The 17752-nt window shown below is 42.1% G+C and overlaps 2 protein-coding genes across 2 annotated transcripts; both read left to right on the plus strand.

Annotated features, from left to right (window-relative positions):
• The first annotated feature begins 340 nt into the window (after positions 1 to 340).
• On the plus strand, positions 341 to 2728 carry LOC119814573 (protocadherin beta-6-like). The gene has a single exon (XM_038330442.1). The coding sequence runs from the start codon at positions 341 to 343 to the stop codon at positions 2726 to 2728; it is 2388 nt and encodes a 795-aa protein (XP_038186370.1).
• Positions 2729 to 5526: 2798 nt separating this feature from the next.
• Positions 5527 to 8272, plus strand: LOC119814517 (protocadherin beta-14). The gene has a single exon (XM_038330341.1). It carries the CDS (start codon positions 5685 to 5687, stop codon positions 8076 to 8078), a length of 2394 nt encoding a protein of 797 aa, XP_038186269.1. The 5' UTR covers positions 5527 to 5684; the 3' UTR covers positions 8079 to 8272.
• Positions 8273 to 17752: the final 9480 nt, after the last annotated feature.

A 17752-nucleotide genomic window follows, 5' to 3' on the forward strand; every position in this document is an offset into this window, starting at 1 on the left:
AATGTTCAGATTTGTATAAAAGTCTTCATAAATGTTCTGTCAGTGTTCCGTGTTTGAAAATATCTCATGAAGTTATTGATTTGAACGCATGGTGGCGGTGTAGGCTAAGAGAATGAGTAAGAAGTCTTTAGCCCTTGGAAGCCCCGTATCGCCTAGAAACTGAAGCAAAATACGGAACCATTTGCTGCTGCTGCTAAGACAAAAGCACTCCGGAGAAGAGGGGTCACTGGGAACGTGTAAGACTAAATCCGGAATTTTCACAACAAAGACTTTCCGGAAGGCCAAAGTTACCTCCGTGATAAAGAGCTGAAAGGGATTTTTCCGTCCTGTATCAGTAGAGATGCCACAAACAAAGGCGTGGTGCCAGACAAGGCAAGTGATGTTTTTAATTGCATGGATGCTTTCGTGGGAGGTGGGTTCAGAATCAATTCACTATACCGTGCTGGAGGAGACAGAAAGTGGCACGTTTGTGGCCAATTTGACTAAGGACTTGGGACTAAGGGTGGGAGAACTGGCTGCTAGGGGCGCCAGAGTGGTTTTCAAGGGGAACAGACAGTATTTGAAGCTTGACCCACAAACCCAGGATTTGGTGCTGAATGAAAAGCTGGACCGGGAAGAGCTGTGTGGCTCCACGGAGCCCTGTATGCTACATTTCCAGGTGTTACTAAACAATCCTGTGCGGTTTTATCAGGCGGCACTGAGAGTTATAGATATAAACGACCACGCCCCAGAGTTTCCTGCCAGAGAGGTACTCCTTAAAATATCAGAAATGGCTGAGACAGGAAAGATACTCCCTTTGAAAATGGCCCAGGACCCAGATACCGGCAGCCACAGCATTCAGAGCTACACTGTCAGCGACAACCGTCACTTCCACGTGCTCACTCGCAACCGCAGCGATGGCAAGAAGTTCCCCGAGCTAGTGTTGGACAAGGCATTGGACCGTGAGGAGCAGGCTCAGCTCAGACTAACGCTCACTGCGGTGGATGGCGGGTCTCCCCCCAGGTCAGGGACCACAGAGATTCAAATACTTGTCTTAGATATAAATGACAACACTCCAGAGTTTGCTCAGGAGCTCTATGAGGTCCAGGTCCCTGAGAACAACCCCATTGGCACACTGCTTCTTACCGTCACAGCGAGAGATTTAGACACAGGCTCCTTCGGAGAGGTTTCTTATGCACTGTTTCAAGATGACGATGTTAACGAGCCTTTTGTAATAAACTCAAAGACGGGAGAAATTCGACTGAGGAGCGCCTTGGATTTTGAAGCATTTCAGTCCTACCATGTGGGTGTTGAGGCCGTGGATGGCGGTGGGCTAACAGGAAAGTGCTCTTTAGTTGTGCAGGTATTGGATGTGAATGACAATGCTCCGGAAGTGATCCTATCCTCCCTCAACAGCCCCATCCCTGAAAATTTGCCAGGTATCGTAGTAGCAGTGTTCAGCGTTTCAGATGCAGACTCGGAAAATAACCAGGAGGTTATGTGTTCCATAGATGACGGTCTTCCATTTATTCTAAGACCATCCATGGAGAATTTCTATACTTTGGAAACAGATAGGGCACTAGACAGAGAGAGCAGAGCTGAGTACAACATCACCATTACAGTCACCGACATGGGCACACCCAGGCTCACAACCCAGCACACCATAACAGTGCAGGTCTCTGACGTCAACGACAACGCCCCCGCCTTTACACAAAGCTCCTACACCCTGTTTGTCCAAGAGAACAACAGCCCCGCCCTGCACATAGGCACCATCAGCGCCACAGACTCAGACTCAGGCTCCAATGCCCACATCACCTACTGGCTGCTGCCCACTCACGACCCACAGCTGGATCTCGCCTCGCTCATCTCCATCAATGCTGACAACGGGCAGCTGTTCGCGCTCAGGGCGCTGGACTACGAGGCCCTAAAGACCTTCGAGTTCCGCGTGGGCGCCACAGACCAAGGCTCGCCTGCACTCAGCAGCCAGGCGCTGGTGCGCGTGCTGATGCAGGACGCCAACGACAATGCGCCCTTCGTGCTCTACCCTCTGCAGAATGCCTCTGCGCCCTGCACAGAGCTGCTGCCCAGGGCGGCAGAGCCAGGCTATCTGGTAACCAAGGTGGTGGCTGTGGATCGAGACTCTGGCCAGAATGCCTGGCTGTCGTTCCAGCTGCTCAAGGCCACGGAGCCCGGACTGTTCAGTGTGTGGGCTCACAATGGCGAGGTGCGCACCTCCAGGCTGCTGAGTGAGCGCGATGCCCCCAAGCACAGGCTGCTTCTGCTGGTCAAGGACAATGGCGATCCTCCGCGGTCTGCCAGTGTCACTCTTCATGTGCTGGTGGTTGATGGCTTCTCTCAGCCCTACCTGCCTCTGCCCGAGGTGGCACGCGACCCCGCCCAAGATGACGATGCACTCACGCTGTACCTGGTCATTGCCTTGGCGTCTGTGTCTTCGCTCTTCCTCTTGTCTGTGCTGCTGTTCGTGGGGGTGAGGCTGTGCAGAAGAGCCAGGGCATCTGCTCTGGGTGGCTGCTCTTTGCCTGAGGGCCACTTTCCTGGTCACCTGGTGGATATCAATGGCACAGGAACCCTGTCACAGAGCTACCAGTATGAGGTGTGCCTGGGGGGAGACTCTGGGACTGGTGAGTTCAAATTTCTAAAGGCAATTAACCCCCAATTTCCTGCTTTGGAATCTGAGAGGAAAACAGAGGAAAGTCCTACACTTCGGAATAGCTTCCTTTTCATCTAAATACCGTAGTGTAATAGTAAATTCTGCTTACCTTCGAAAGAGCTTTTAAGCTGAATGTGCATGCTATTGGTATATGTTTGTCAAGGCTTATTGTATTACATTTTATACTAGTTCCTGGAACTGGAATCCGGTGTCTCAAGCATGTTAGGCAAAAATCAACATAGAGCTAAATCGTCAACCTGTTTATTTGTTTATTTTTTTTCTATTTTTGAGATGTGGTCTCACTCTGTAGACTATGGTAGTCTGGATCTTGCTATGTAGAACTCTCTGGCCTGGAACACAGAGAGATGCTCCTGCCTCTGCCACCTTAGTACTATGATTAGAGACCTCAGTCATAATGTCTTGTCTGGCTTGCCCTGTTGCTATTATTCTTGAGATTGTACCTTTTTGTCAAGACAGGGTTTCTCTGTGTAGCCCTGGCTGGAACTAGCTCTGTAGACTAGGATGTCCTTGAACTCAGAGATCTGCCTGCCTCTGCCTGCCAAGTACCAGAATTAAAGGAATGCCCCACCACTGTCCAGTCAAATTTGTATTTTAAATGGTCGGTTTCTGGAGACCCCACCAGTTTCTCGATTGCACTTTATAGCTGTATTTAAATTAGTGGCACTAACCTGTATTTGACAACTTAAATAAAAAGTATTTTTAGTGAAGTCTGAAATCAAATAACCTTTTAAATATATTATCATGTAAAGCCTTTGAGATTACATTTCAAACAAATGATTAAATTAATTGCCCTGTTAGTGTGTAGGAATGTTTTAAATGTGAATGTTTGATATTACTGAATTTTGCAAATTTAGTCTCATTTGGGGGTAACTAGCTATCATGTGCAACTCTAAATATAAAAAATCTAAGTGCTAATACACATACCTTAATTATCCATAATTATATTCTAGTATAACTTAGTAATTAACGTATTTCTTAAATATAAATTTTACTAAACTATGAGTAGTTTGTGAACCCTGTGTAAGAACAGTGTGGTCTTTTAGCATCAAGGGATTTACAAATGCTGAATAAATATTTGCTGAACCGCACAACAGTCCTTTAAAAAAAAAACACAAAGTAATTCTAACATCCTCTCAACAACAATGTGCTTTTTCTGATGAGTGGAGTTTTTCCTTTAATTACAATCATGTGAAATTTTAAACAATATCGCTTACTGAGATTATCTCTGTCCTTCAACACAGCACACATCTTTCTGCACACTCTACATTCAACTGCTGAGCATAAATTCAAGAGAGCACACTTTACCTTGTTTTTGTTGAAGGGTTTGAGAGTTCAAAGTTATTTTTGTCAAATCCAAATTTCACCTTCCCTTTCTTGAGTATCCATATTTTCTCCTCCAGCATTCTCTGAACATCATTTATTAACTACAAAGCCCCGTGCACTCATAGTCTTGTTTTGTAGGTTACAGTTGCCGATATCTTATGAAAAATGCTCCTTTCAAATTTCTATCAAAGGAAGGCAAATTATATTAAGGTGATTGGTGAATATTTACCTTCAACCTTAATCAAGGTGAACTATAACGGCTAAAGGAAGCATTTTCTCTTTGGGATTCTGGAATACTTGCCCTGTCCTTCAATAACCTTTTTCTTAGGGGAGAGGGTTTGGCTTCTTTTTTTTTCAAGACAGGATTTCTGTGTGTAACAGTCCTAGCTGTCCTGGAACTAGCTCTGTAGACCAGGCTGGCCTCGAACTCACAGAGATCCGCCTGCCTCTGCCTCCTGAGTGCTGGGATTAAAGGCATGCGCCACCAGCGCCCTGCGGGTTTTACTTCTTTCATTCCAACCACACAGTTCTATTTGAAACTTCAGTGTTTTTCAATTACACAGTTTCCATAGTCCAAAGGCCACCTTCCCAAGGCACACAGGTCAAAATCCTTCCCCCAAAAGGATCATTTCTACTTCATTGACTTCATTATCTTTTTCTTCTTCTTTGTAGAAAAGACAGTTGAACTCTGAGCCAGAGCTGACTACTTATAAAACTTATAAGTGAAAGCCGGGCGGTGGTGGCGCACGCCTTTAATCCCAGCACTCGGGAGGCAGAGGCAGGCGGATCTCTGAGTTCGAGGCCAGCCTGGTCTACAAGAGCTAGTTCCAGGACAGGCTCTAGAAACTACAGGGAAACCCTGTCTCGAAAAACCAAAAAAAAAAAAAAAAAAACCTTATAAGTGATATCTCCATTCAATTTTATTGGTCACCACATACAGCACATTTATGAACGGAAGCTTTTAAGACTGCACACCACAGAGAGGATAAACAAACAAACAAAAAAATTCACCTTTTAGTTTTTCCTTGACGAGTTATCGGCATATTGCCATTTGGAAGTTAGAAGCTGGAATTTTTAATAATATATTTATTAAAAATAGAAAAATTGGTAAATTTTATAATAAAATGAAAAGTCTTCCAAGAGCAAAAAAAAGTGTTTCTCCTCCATGGTGCTATGGTCAGAAACTAAATGAATACTTATACAAACAATTGTTAAATGATTGGCAGTCTCAGCAGAGCTTTCTGTAGTGAGTTTGTACCTTTATGAAGATATATTTCAAAAGATATATTTCTCTCACGCAGATTAGCTATCTTAGGGCTGTCAAATGAGGGTTGGGGGAAAGAGGAGAGGAAGGAGAGAATAGAACACTTTGACCTAAATGGTGAGTTCTTTAGCCCTTACAGAGCACTTTGAAACAAAATTATCTGAAATTGTAAAGCAGAACGCATGGTGGCGCTGCAGGCTAAGAAACAAAATGCTGCAGCCTGTAAGACTAAAAGCAGAGCCATTTGCCGCTGAGAAGGGAAGCTTTTTACATTTCTGCCGATAGATCCTTTCAGAGAGGCAGATACACCGCGTCCAGCAATGTCAAAAAGAAAAGAAGCTCAAAATTATTGAGCCAAGATTCCTGAGTTGCTCACAGAGCAATTCTTGTGTGATTAACTGCTGCTTCTTTTGGACCTGAGGAACGATGGGGACACCACTCCACAAGGCGCTACAGGAAAGGCAAGTGACCGCCATTGTCTTTCTGTTACTATTGTGGGAGGCAGGCAGTGCGACCGTTAAGTATTCGATTCTAGAGGAAACAGACAGGGGCTCTTTGGTGGGCAACCTGGCAAAAGATTTGGGGTTGGGCTTAAGGGATCTGGTCATCAGGGGCGCCCAGATTCTTAACAAAGGGAACAAACAACTCTTGCAGCTGGAACAGAAGAGTGGAAATTTGGTTCTGAAAGAGAAATTGGATCGGGAGGAGTTATGTGGGAGCACGGACCCGTGCAGCCTATATTTCCAAGTGTTACTAAAAAGCCCAGTGCAATTTATTCAAGGGGAAATACAGCTCCAAGATGTAAACGACCATGCCCCAGAATTCATGGAAGATGAAATCCTCCTTAAAATTCTGGAAAGTAGCCATCCAGGGACAAAGTTCCCACTGAAAATAGCTCAAGATTTGGACGTAGGTAGCAACACAGTTCAGAACTATACAATCAGTATCAACTCCCATTTCCACCTTCTCACCGGCAATCACAGCGACGGCAGGAAATACCCTGAGCTTGTGCTAGACAAAGCACTGGACCGGGAGGAGCAGGCAGAGGTTAGATTAACACTCACGGCTCTGGACGGCGGGACACCTCCCAAGACTGGGACTACCCAGGTTCTCATCATGGTCCTGGACATTAATGACAATGCCCCCGAATTTGCCCAGGGGCTCTATGAGGTGCAGGTTCAAGAGAACAGCCCCATAGGCTCACTTGTTATCACCGTGTCCGCGAGAGATTTAGACGCTGGGGTCTACGGAGAGCTGTCCTATTCGCTTTTTCAATCCTCAAATCAGGTGCTTCGGGCTTTTGAAATAAATACAGACACCGGAGAAATTAGAATAAGAAAACCATTGGATTTTGAGGAAATTCAGTCTTACCGCATGGAAATCGAGGCCTCTGATGGGGGAGGTCTTGCAGGAAAATGCACGGTAGTAATAGACGTGACGGATGTGAATGACAACGCCCCTGAACTCACCATATCATTACTTATCAATGATATTCCAGAAAATTCTCCTGAAACTGTAGTAGCCATCTTTGGAATTTCAGATCCAGACTCTGGAGAGAACGGGAAAATGATTTGCTCCATCCAAGGCCAACTTCCTTTCCTCTTGAAACCTACTGAAAAAAATTTCTACACTTTGGTAACGGAAGGCGCACTGGACAGAGAGAGCAGAGCTGAGTACAACATCACCATCACAGTCAGCGACATGGGCACACCCAGGCTCACAACCCAGCACACCATAAGAGTGCAGGTGTCTGACATCAACGACAACGCCCCCGCCTTTACACAAAGCTCCTACACCCTGTTTGTCCACGAGAACAACAGCCCCGCCCTGCACATAGGCACCATCAGCGCCACAGACTCAGACTCAGGCTCCAATGCCCACATCACCTACTCGCTGTTGCCCACCCAAGACCCACAGCTGCCCCTCTCCTCGCTCATCTCCATCAATGCCGACAACGGGCAGCTGTTTGCGCTCAGGTCCCTGGACTACGAGGCCCTGCAGACCTTTGAGTTCCACGTGGGCGCCACAGACCAAGGCTCACCTGCACTCAGTAGCCAGGCGCTGGTGCGCGTGCAGGTGCTGGACGCCAACGACAATGCGCCCTTCGTGCTCTACCCGCTGCAGAACGCCTCTGCGCCCTTCACAGAGCTGCTGCCCAGAGCAGCAGAGCCAGGCTACCTGGTCACGAAGGTGGTGGCTGTGGATCGCGACTCTGGCCAGAATGCCTGGCTGTCGTTCCAGCTGCTCAAAGCCACGGAGCCAGGGCTGTTCAGCGTGTGGGCTCACAATGGCGAGGTGCGCACCTCCAGGCTGCTGAGTGAGCGCGATGCTCCCAAGCACAGGCTGCTGCTGCTGGTCAAGGACAATGGCGATCCTCCGCGGTCTGCCAGTGTCACTCTGCATGTGCTGGTGGTGGATGGCTTCTCTCAGCCCTTCCTGCCTCTACCAGAGGTGGCGCGCGACCCCACACAGGACGAAGACCTGCTTACATTGTACCTGGTCATTGCCTTGGCATCTGTTTCTTCGCTCTTCCTCTTGTCTGTGGTGCTGTTTGTGGGGGTGAGGCTGTGCAGGAGGGCCAGGGCAGCCTCTCTGGGTGGCTGCACTGTTCCTGAGGGCCACTATCCTGGACACCTGGTTGATGTCAGTGGCACGGGAACCCTGTCCCAGACCTACCAGTATGAGGTGTGTTTGACACGAGGTACGGGGACAAATGAGTTCAAATTTCTTAAACCAGTGCTTCCCAACTTCTTGAATGAAGCGGCTTATGGGAACGATGAGGAACATTCCAACTTTAGGGATCATTTGGGGTTTAACTAGAAATCGTGCTTTGCTCTTGTGGGATGAATTAAGTCTTCACTGATGCATGTGTAATTTCCCAACTTTTCACTCATTGTAAAGAGCGAATTAGCACATTACTAATAGTCACATTTATAGCTGTTTCTAGTTGTTGATAATTCCTTGCATTTTTGTTAACCAGCTTATGCTCAAGTGCACAAAGTAGCTGCAAAATGTCCTTTCTTGGTGGTGGTATTTTCACCACACATTTTATAATGTCATGGATGTTTTCAGGTCCCTGGTATTTAAGCCTGTCTGTTGATTTCTTGTAATCAAAGGACCTGTGTTTCAAAAGTTGTGTTTATCATTAGCATGAATTTAATGCTATTACAAATGATGGCTTTCAGCTTTAAATATAATTTTCAATTATGTGAACCTTTTTATGATCTCCTAAATCTTTTGCGTCTGTTGTGTTGTCTCAAGAGCTCTATTTTCTTTCTTCAAATGAACCATTGATTAATCGAGATTTTGTTTCTAAATTGAGTGTTTTCTTTCAAGATTGATAAAATTTAATTAAATCATCTTTTGACATTCTGAAAAACTTGGCCTATCAAAAAAGTGATAGACTTATTGGTACACTTGTGATTCGTTTTCCATAAATGGTTTTGGTGTATAGATATTTATTCTCATTCTTTTAACATGATATGTGCTCTGCATAATTAATACATACACAGTAAGCACAAAGAAGGCACATTAATATGCTTTCACCAGAAAATTGTCATTAGTCAGCATTGTTCTAAAATAAATAATGTCTGGTGCTCGGGGTGCAGCCCAATGAAAGAACATGTACTTAGTATGTACAATGCCCTGAATCCAATGCCCAACATCAAAAAGAAAAAACAAGTCAATAAGTTCTTCATATGAATGTAAATGAGACAAGCTAACACAAGAGAACAGCTCTCTAAAAGTGGATTACAGTAAACTTATAACATCTGGTTAAAACCCTCAGGGGCTGCTGCAAAGATGACTCGTGCTTAAGAGCAATTCTTCTTCTGCGGACCCCAGTTTAGTCCCTGGCAATCACGTCTGGTGGTTCACCACAGACTTTGATCCCAGCAACAGCGAGATCCAGTGCCCTCTCTGGGTGCCCATGGGTAGCCACATACATACAGAGAATAATTTAAATAGTTGGTGAAATTCAGCAGCTTAGCCGTTTAATCTTTGACTTTTCTTTGATAAAAGACTTCTAAATAACTGACACTTATTTTTGCCCTGCCAAGTTTCTTCAACAATTTGTCTAGGTTATAAAATTATTTACCATATGTCTGTCCATTATTTATACTCTTTCACTGTCTTTTAAGTTTTTGTAGTGTTGATTGCAGCGTCTCCATTTTCATCTGATTGGTTTGTTTTTCTTTCACTTTTAGTCGAGTCAATGTTTGTCAGCTTTATTTCTATCTTCAAAGAACGGCTCTTGGTTGCGAAGATCTTTTGTGGGCTATTCAGCCTCTTGATTGCTTGTTTCTACCCTGCTAGGTTTTTTCATTTATTAATTTTGACCTTGGTTTGTTCTTGTCCTCTTGGTTCTTTGAAGCATGGTGACAGAGTGTTTATCTCAGAGCTTTATTTTCTTTAAGTGGCTGCATTGATTGCTATAAATGTCCCTTTTAGTACTGCTTTTGCTGTATCTCATTGACTGCAGAGTGTTGGGCTCATTTTTATTTGTTTGATAGAACTTTTTTATTTTAATCTTTGATTAATTGATTGCTCAATAGTAGGTTGTTTAACATTTAATTTTTCTATTTCTTTCTTGTTAATATATGGTCTAATATACCCTAGGGCATGCTGAAACTTCATTGGCCATGATGGCATAGAACTTGAGGTCTCACTTTAGCCTACCAAGTGATGGGATTATGTAGTAAGGCTACTACACATAGCTTATGTTTTCTTATCTTTGCCATGCTTCCTATGTTTTGTTTTTATTTTTACCAGAATGTAGATATCCTCCAGCCACTTTTTAAAAATTCATCTGATTAAATTTTCAGTCTTTGGTATCATAGTATTGCTTTAAAACAGCTCATTCATATTCCATGAATGTTTCTTTCTATGGTGGCTTTTAAGTTTTAAAATAAATGGTGTAATTTAATTAATATGTGGTTATTTTCTAGCGGTTATATAAGGTATATACCTCTGTGTATAATTATTGTCACTATCAAAATTGAAATACTTTCATCACCCCTAAAATGAACTTGGTGTCATTTAAGACAGACAGATACACACACACACATACACACACACACACACACACACACACACACACATACACACACACAAAAACACCACTCTAGTCCATGGTAAACTGCTAATCAGTTTTCTATATCTTTGGATTTTTTCATTCTGTACATTATATATACATATATATATATATGAAATCATATAATATGTAGCATTTTGTGTCTGGCTTTTCTTACTTAGCATAACATTTTTAAGCCCCATCCTGTTAATATATATATGTATACATATATATATATATATACACACACATATATATATCAGTATTTTCTATTGGATGAATGTACCATACTTTTCTCATTAGACATAAGAAACTTTGAATATTATAAAATTGATGCTATAAGCACTCATGTACAAGGGTTTTCTGCACACGTTTTTAATTATTTTGAGATAAGCCTATGATTAGACAGGGTAGAAGGAATTAAAGACTTGGCACCTGGCCTTTTGAACTCCTTGGTCTGGGAGAAACATGATAATCTCTGCAGAATTTTCCATCTTCTCCACACTAAAGTCCAACTCCTGTCCTTGCTTTTGCTGGCACTTATCAATACCTCAGGATGGAGCTCTGACACTGTCTGACACTCAGAATAAAATAAACATGCCTTGTTTTACAGATGGGAAGGGAAGTCTCAGATATAACCACTCCTCACAGAGATTCTCAGCCACTTTTAGTTTTAGTTTCTCTCTGAACATTCCACTTTAATCATTATTTAACTGGAACTAATTTTTCTATTATTAATAACCTTCTTCTTAATAATAAGAGAAAATAATGCAGGCTGTTAGTTACCACTTGTTTGTATTCTTTGCACCTTCCAAAATTAGATTGTTTTCTTTGACGTTTACTCTTGTTCCATTCTTTTTATCTTTACAAGTTAATTTTTTGACACTTTCTCTCCGTAAAGATTAAGGAGAGAATCAAGATAAACCCATGAACTCAAATTGAAAGGAATTCCCAGCTTCCTTCCTCATGTCTTAATCATCCATATTCTCTTATCCCTTGCTTCATTTCAACAGAAGTAGACCTTTATGAACATTTATAGGTCTGAAGTCTCACATGACTGAGAAGCATGGTTTAGCTGGGTATAAAATTTTTTAGTCAACATTCTTAAGATATATGCTGAGAACCAAATTCCTCTGAAAATAACAACAAGTGTTTTTAACCACCGAGTCATCTCTCAAGCCCCTCCTCAAAGATTTTTTTATTATTTTTATTTTTATTAAAAATTTCCGCCTCCTCACCGCCTCCCATTTACCCCCTCCCCCCTCCACTTCCCCTCCCTCTCCTGTCCAAAGAGCAGTAAGGGTTCCCTGCCCTGTGGGAAGTCTAAATTCCTCCCCCCTCCATCCAGGTCCAGGAAGGTGAGCATACAAACAGGCTAGCCGCCCCCCCAAAGCCAGTATTCATAGTAGGATCCAAATCCAGTGTCATTGTCCTTGGCTTCTCAGCAGCCCTCATTGTCCGCCATGTTCAAGGAGTCCAGTTTTATCCCATGCTTTTTCAGTCCCAGTCCAGCTGGCCTTGGTAAGCTCCGAATAGATCAGCCCCACCATCTCAGTGGATGGGAGCACCCCTCACAGTCTTGACTTCCTTGCTCATGTTCTCCCTCCTTCTGCTCCTCATTTGGACCTTGGGAGCTCAGTCCAGTGCACCAATGTGTGGCTCTGTCTCTATCTCCATCCATCGCCAGATGAAGGTTCCCTCACGGTCCTGTTCTCCCTCCTTCTGCTCCTCATCAGGACCTTGGGAGCTCAGTCCGGCACTCCAATGTGGGGCTGTCTCTATCTCCATCCATCGCCAGGTAGAGGTTCTATGGTGATATGCAAGATATTCATCAGTATGGCTATAGGATCTGGCCTTTTCCGACTCCCTCTCCTCAGCTGCCCACGGAACTAGCTGGGGGCATCTCCCTGGATAGCTGGGAACCCCTCTAGAGTCAAGTCTCTTAACAACCCTCAGATGGCTCCCTTAATTAAGATATATGCTTCCCTGCTCCCATATCCACCCTTCATATATTCCAAGCATCCCATTCCCCCAAGCTCTCCCCATCCTCCCCTTCACGCTTTTCTCTCCCCATCTCCCCTTGCCCCCATCCCACCCCACCCCCAAGTTCCCAATTTTTGCCCGGCAATCTTGTTTACTTCCAATATCCAGGAGGATAACTATATGTTTTTCTTTGGGTTCACCTTCTTATTATCTTCTCAAGGATCACGAATTATAGGCTCGATGTCCTTTATTTATGGCTAGAAACCGATTATGAGTGAGTACATCCCATGTTCATCTTTTTGGGTCTGGGTTACCTCACTCAGAATAGTGTTTTCTATTTCCATCCATTTGCATGCAAAATTCAAGATGTCATTGTTTTTTATCGCTGAGTAGTATTCTAGCATGTATATATTCCACAGTTTCCTCATCCATTCTTCCACTGAAGGGCATCTAGGTTGTTTCCAGGTTCTGGCTATTACAAATAATGCTGCTATGAACATAGTTGAACAATGCTTTTGTAGTATGATTGGGGATCTCTTGGGTAAATTCCCAAGAGTGGAATTGCTGGGTCCTGGCGTAGGTTGATCCCGAATTTCCTGAGAAACCGCCACACTGCTTTCCAAAGTGGTTGCACAAGTGTGCATTCCCACCAGCAATGGATGAGTGTACCCCTTACTCCACAACCTCTCCAGCAAAGGTTATCATTAGTGTTTTTGATTTTAGCCAATCTGACAGGTGTAAGATGGTATCTACCTGACTTCTCAATGGAAACCATGAAAGCCAGAAGGTCTTGGATAGATGTGCTACAGACACTAAGGGAACATGGATGCAAGCCCAGACTACTATACCCAGCAAAGCTTGCATTCACCATCGATGGAGAAAACAAGATATTCCAGGACAAAAACAGATTTAAACAATACATAGCCACAAATCCAGCCTTGCAGAAAGTAATAGAAGGAAAATCACAAACCAAGGAGTCCAACAATGCCCACAATAACTCAGACATCTAGCGACCCTTCACCAGCACAACTCAAAGAAGGGTAACACACAAACTACTACAAAAAAATGACCGGAGTTAACAACCACTGGTCATTAATATCACTTAATATCAATGGACTCAATTCACCTATAAAAAGGCACAGGCTAAGAGATTGGATACGAAAACAGGATCCAACATTCTGCTGTTTACAAGAAACACACCTCAACCACAAAGACAGACACCTACTCAGAGTAAAGGGTTGGGAAAAGGTTTATCAAGCAAATAGACCTAAGAAACAAGCCGGTGTGGCCATACTAATTTCTAACAAAGTTGATTTCAAACTAAAATCAATCAGAAGAGATGGAAAGGGACACTTTATACTCATAACAGGAAAAATCCTTCAGAATGAAGTCTCAATCCTGAATATCTATGCCCCTAATATAAAAGCACCCACTTATGTAAAAGAAACATTACTAGAACTCAAGGCAGCCATCAAACCACACACATTAATAGTAGGAGACTTCAACACTCCTCTCTCACCAATGGACAGGTCAATCAGATAGAAACCTAACAGAGAATTAAAAGGCTTAATGGAGGTAATGAATCAAATGGACTTAACAGACATCTATAGAACATTCCACCCAAATAGGAAAGAATATACCTTCTTCTCTGCGGCTCATGGAACCTTTTCAAAATTTGACCATATACTCGGTAACAAAGCAAACTTCCACAGTTACAAAAAAATATTAGTAACCACCTGTGTCTTATCAGATCACCATGGATTAAAATTAGAATTCAACAACAATGCTACCCCCAGAACACCTACAAACTCATGGAAACTGAACAGTCAAGTACTGAACCACACCTGGGTCAAGGAAGAAATAAAGAAAGAAATTAAAGTCTTTCTTGAATTTAATGAAAACAAAGACACAACATACTCAAACCTATGGGACACAATGAAAGCAGTGCTAAGAGGAAAGTTCATAGCACTAAGTGCCTACTTAAAGAAAACGGAGAAAGCACTCAAAGATTTTTTTAAGCGCAAACATTTTATTGAATATGCTGGAAGAGGATAGATGGGCTAGGTTGGAAGTACAGAACCACTTGCAAGTTATGTGAACAGGCAAGGAACATCTTTCCATGTTCAGATGATAAAATTTCTTTTTGTGTAGGTCACAGCTGTGTAATTAGTGCGATGGGAGGGAAAGCAGTCCATATTACCTGGTGCACACTCTTGGATGTTAGTATGAGTACAGTGAATGTACCTTCTAGTTCTAATTTGAGGCTCAGTATAGGGCTCTAGGCTTCATAGCACACTGTAGATCCATTACAGCCTGGTCTGGCCTGGCCTTGCTGCCATCACCGTTTCCAGGAGAGTCTGGAGATTTGTAGGGAGACAGAGCAGAACAAAAATATGTGTTAAAGTGATGGGTAGAGGCAGTTGCCACAATACCTAAGAACCTGAGTCTGACCTCCAGGTCTCACATACATTAAGGACTCGAGCTCCTTGCAACTTGTCCTCTGGCAACCACTCGAGTACCACAGCATTGTGGGTGATCGCACAAAAACCATAAGCCAACCTAGGAAGACTGACAAGTGGCCAACCTCACTACTTGCCCAAAGTGAGGAGAGATGAAGTCCAGCCTGGACTACTGATCAACCTTATTTCTTTGGAGGATAAGGAAGAAGAGAGAAGGAATGGAGATAGAAGAGGAGATGTTAAAAGGAGTGATGATGACCAAGATTTCAAAGGACAACTGGTAGATCTTGTCACCTGACAGAAGAGAGTGGAGATCAATCTGGCCTAGACAGCTTATGAATCTTACTCTTGAGGAGGAGAGGGAGAGAGAAGAGAACAGACCTCCTCAGATTTTTTTACATCAAATTTTACATTAGTTCTTCCATCATAATTTCTCAATTCATCTATAGTTAGCTGAACTTTAGCCTTAAGTAGTTTATTTCAATAAATACTCATGAATGGCCAGGCAGTGATGGTGCATGCCTTTAATCCCAGCACTCAGGAGACAGAGGCAGGAAGATCTCTCTGAGTTTGAGTATAGCCTGGTCTACAGAGTGCAGGCTCCAAAGCTACACAGAGAAACCCTGTCTCAAAACACAAAAAAACTGATGAATACTGATATAATATTTATTAATTCTTTACTGTTTGTTGAATTGTTTTCTCTGTATTTGAACAATATAAATTAGGTAAATTATTGAGCCAAAATTGCTTTCCTTCACAACATCCCTCAGTTACATTGTATATAAAATGTTTCTTAGAAATCTGGAGCTTCTGTTTTTTGACTTGTAGGTCAAACCCAACAAGAGTAGCCAGGCGTGGTGGTCCATGTCTTTAATCACAGTACTCAAGAGGCAGAAACAGAAGATTCTCTGTGAGTTCAAGGCCATGTGTACCTGAATACAAATACCATATGCACACACAAAAAATAATTTTTCAAAGATCATAACAAAATTTATCTTTCATATATCCTTTTCTGAAAACTACAGGATGGTGTTTATAAAATGAAAAGATATCTCAAAGTAGTAAAAGAGAGAGACTTTCAAGAAGAGCTAATAGCTATAACCTCAAAGTGTTACGCATAAGAGAAACAGAAGAGACATTGACAAATTCTTTTTATGAGGCTACAGTTACCCTGATACCAAAACCACACAAAGACTCAACCAAGAAAGAGAATTACAGACCAATCTCACTCATGAACATGGATTCAAAAGTACTCAATAAAATACTGGCAAACCGAATCCAAGAACACATAAAAAAATCATTCACCATGATCAAGTCGGCTTTATCCCAGAGATGCAAGGACGGTTAAACATACGAAAATCTATCAATGTAATCCATCATCTAAATAAACTGAAAGAAAAAAACCATATGATCATTTCATTAGATGCTGAAAAAGCATTTGACAAAATCCAACACCCCTTCATCATAAAGGTCTTGGAGAGATCAGGTATACAAGGAACAACGTATCAAAATATAATAAAAGCAATATACAGCAATCTGACAGCTAACATCAAATTAAATGGAGAGAAACTCAAAGCGATTTCACTAAAATCAGGAATAAGACAAGGCTGTCCACTCTCTCCATAGCTCTTCAACATAGTTCTTGAAGTTTCGGCAATAGCAATAAGACAACAAAAGGAGATCAAAGGGATTCAAATTAGAAAGGAAGAAGTCAAACTTTCATTATTTGTAAATGATTTGATGGTGTATATAAGTGACCCCAAAAACTCTTCCAGAAAACTCCTACAGCCGATAAATACCTTCAGTGGTGTGGCAGGATATGAGATTAACTTAAAAAAAAAAACAGTGGCCCCCTATACACAAAGGATAAAGAAGCAGAGAGGGAAATCAGAGAAACATCACCTTTCACAATAGCCATAAATAAACATAAAATATCTTGGGGTAACACTAACCAAAGAAGTTAAAGACCTATTTGACAAGAACTTTAAGTCTTTGAAGAAAGAAATTGAAGAAGATACCAGAAAATGAAAAGATCTCCCATGCTCATTGATAGGAAGGATCAACATAGTAAAAATTGCAATCCTATCTAAATCAATCTATAGATTCAATGCAATCACCATCAAAATCCCAACACAATTTTTCACAGTCATTGAAAGAAAAATAATCAACTTCATACGAAAAAACAAAAAACCCAGTATAGCCAAAACAATCCTGTACAATAAAGGAACTTCTGGAGGCATCACCATCCCTGACATCAACCTCTACTATAGAGCCACAGTCATGAAAATAGCTTGGTATTGGCATAAAAACAGAGATGTTAACCAATGGAATCAAATTGAAGACCCTAATATTAATCCACACACCTGTAAACACCTGATTTTTGACAAAGAAGCTAAAATTTTACAATGGAAAAAAAGGCATCTTCAACAAATGGTGCTGACATAACTGGATGTCAACATGTGGAAGAATGAAAATAGATCCATATTTATCACCAAGCACAAAACTCAATTCCAAATGGATTAAAGACCTCAATATAATTCTGGCCACACTGAATCTGATAGAAGAGAAAGTGAGAAGTAGTCTTCAATGCATGGGCACAGAAGACCACTTCCTAAATATAACCCCAGTAGCACAGACACTAAGAGCAACAATAAATAAATGGGACCTCCTGAAACTGAGAAGCTTCTGTAAAGCAAAGGACACAGTCAATAAGACAAAAAAAGCAACCTACCGAGTGGGAAAAGATCTTCACCAACCCCACATCAGACAAAGGCCTGATCTCCAAAATACATAGAGAACTCAAAAAATTAGACATTAAAATTCTAAATAACCCAATTAAAAATGGGGTACTGAACTAAACAGACAATCCTCAGCAGAAGATTCTCAAATGCCCAAAGATACTTAAGGAAATGTTCAACATCCTTAGATATCAGGAAAATGCAAATAAAAAACTCTGAGATACCATCTTATACCTGTCAGAA

This window comes from Arvicola amphibius, chromosome 5 (assembly GCF_903992535.2).
Source record: "Arvicola amphibius chromosome 5, mArvAmp1.2, whole genome shotgun sequence".
Lineage (NCBI taxonomy): Eukaryota > Metazoa > Chordata > Mammalia > Rodentia > Cricetidae > Arvicola > Arvicola amphibius.

Excerpts from the sequence above, each read along its gene's own strand:
- LOC119814517 (XM_038330341.1), top strand. The coding sequence starts at position 5,685 with ATGGGGACACCACTCCACAAGGCGCTACAGGAAAGGCAAGTGACCGCC.
- LOC119814573 (XM_038330442.1), top strand. The coding sequence starts at position 341 with ATGCCACAAACAAAGGCGTGGTGCCAGACAAGGCAAGTGATGTTTTTA.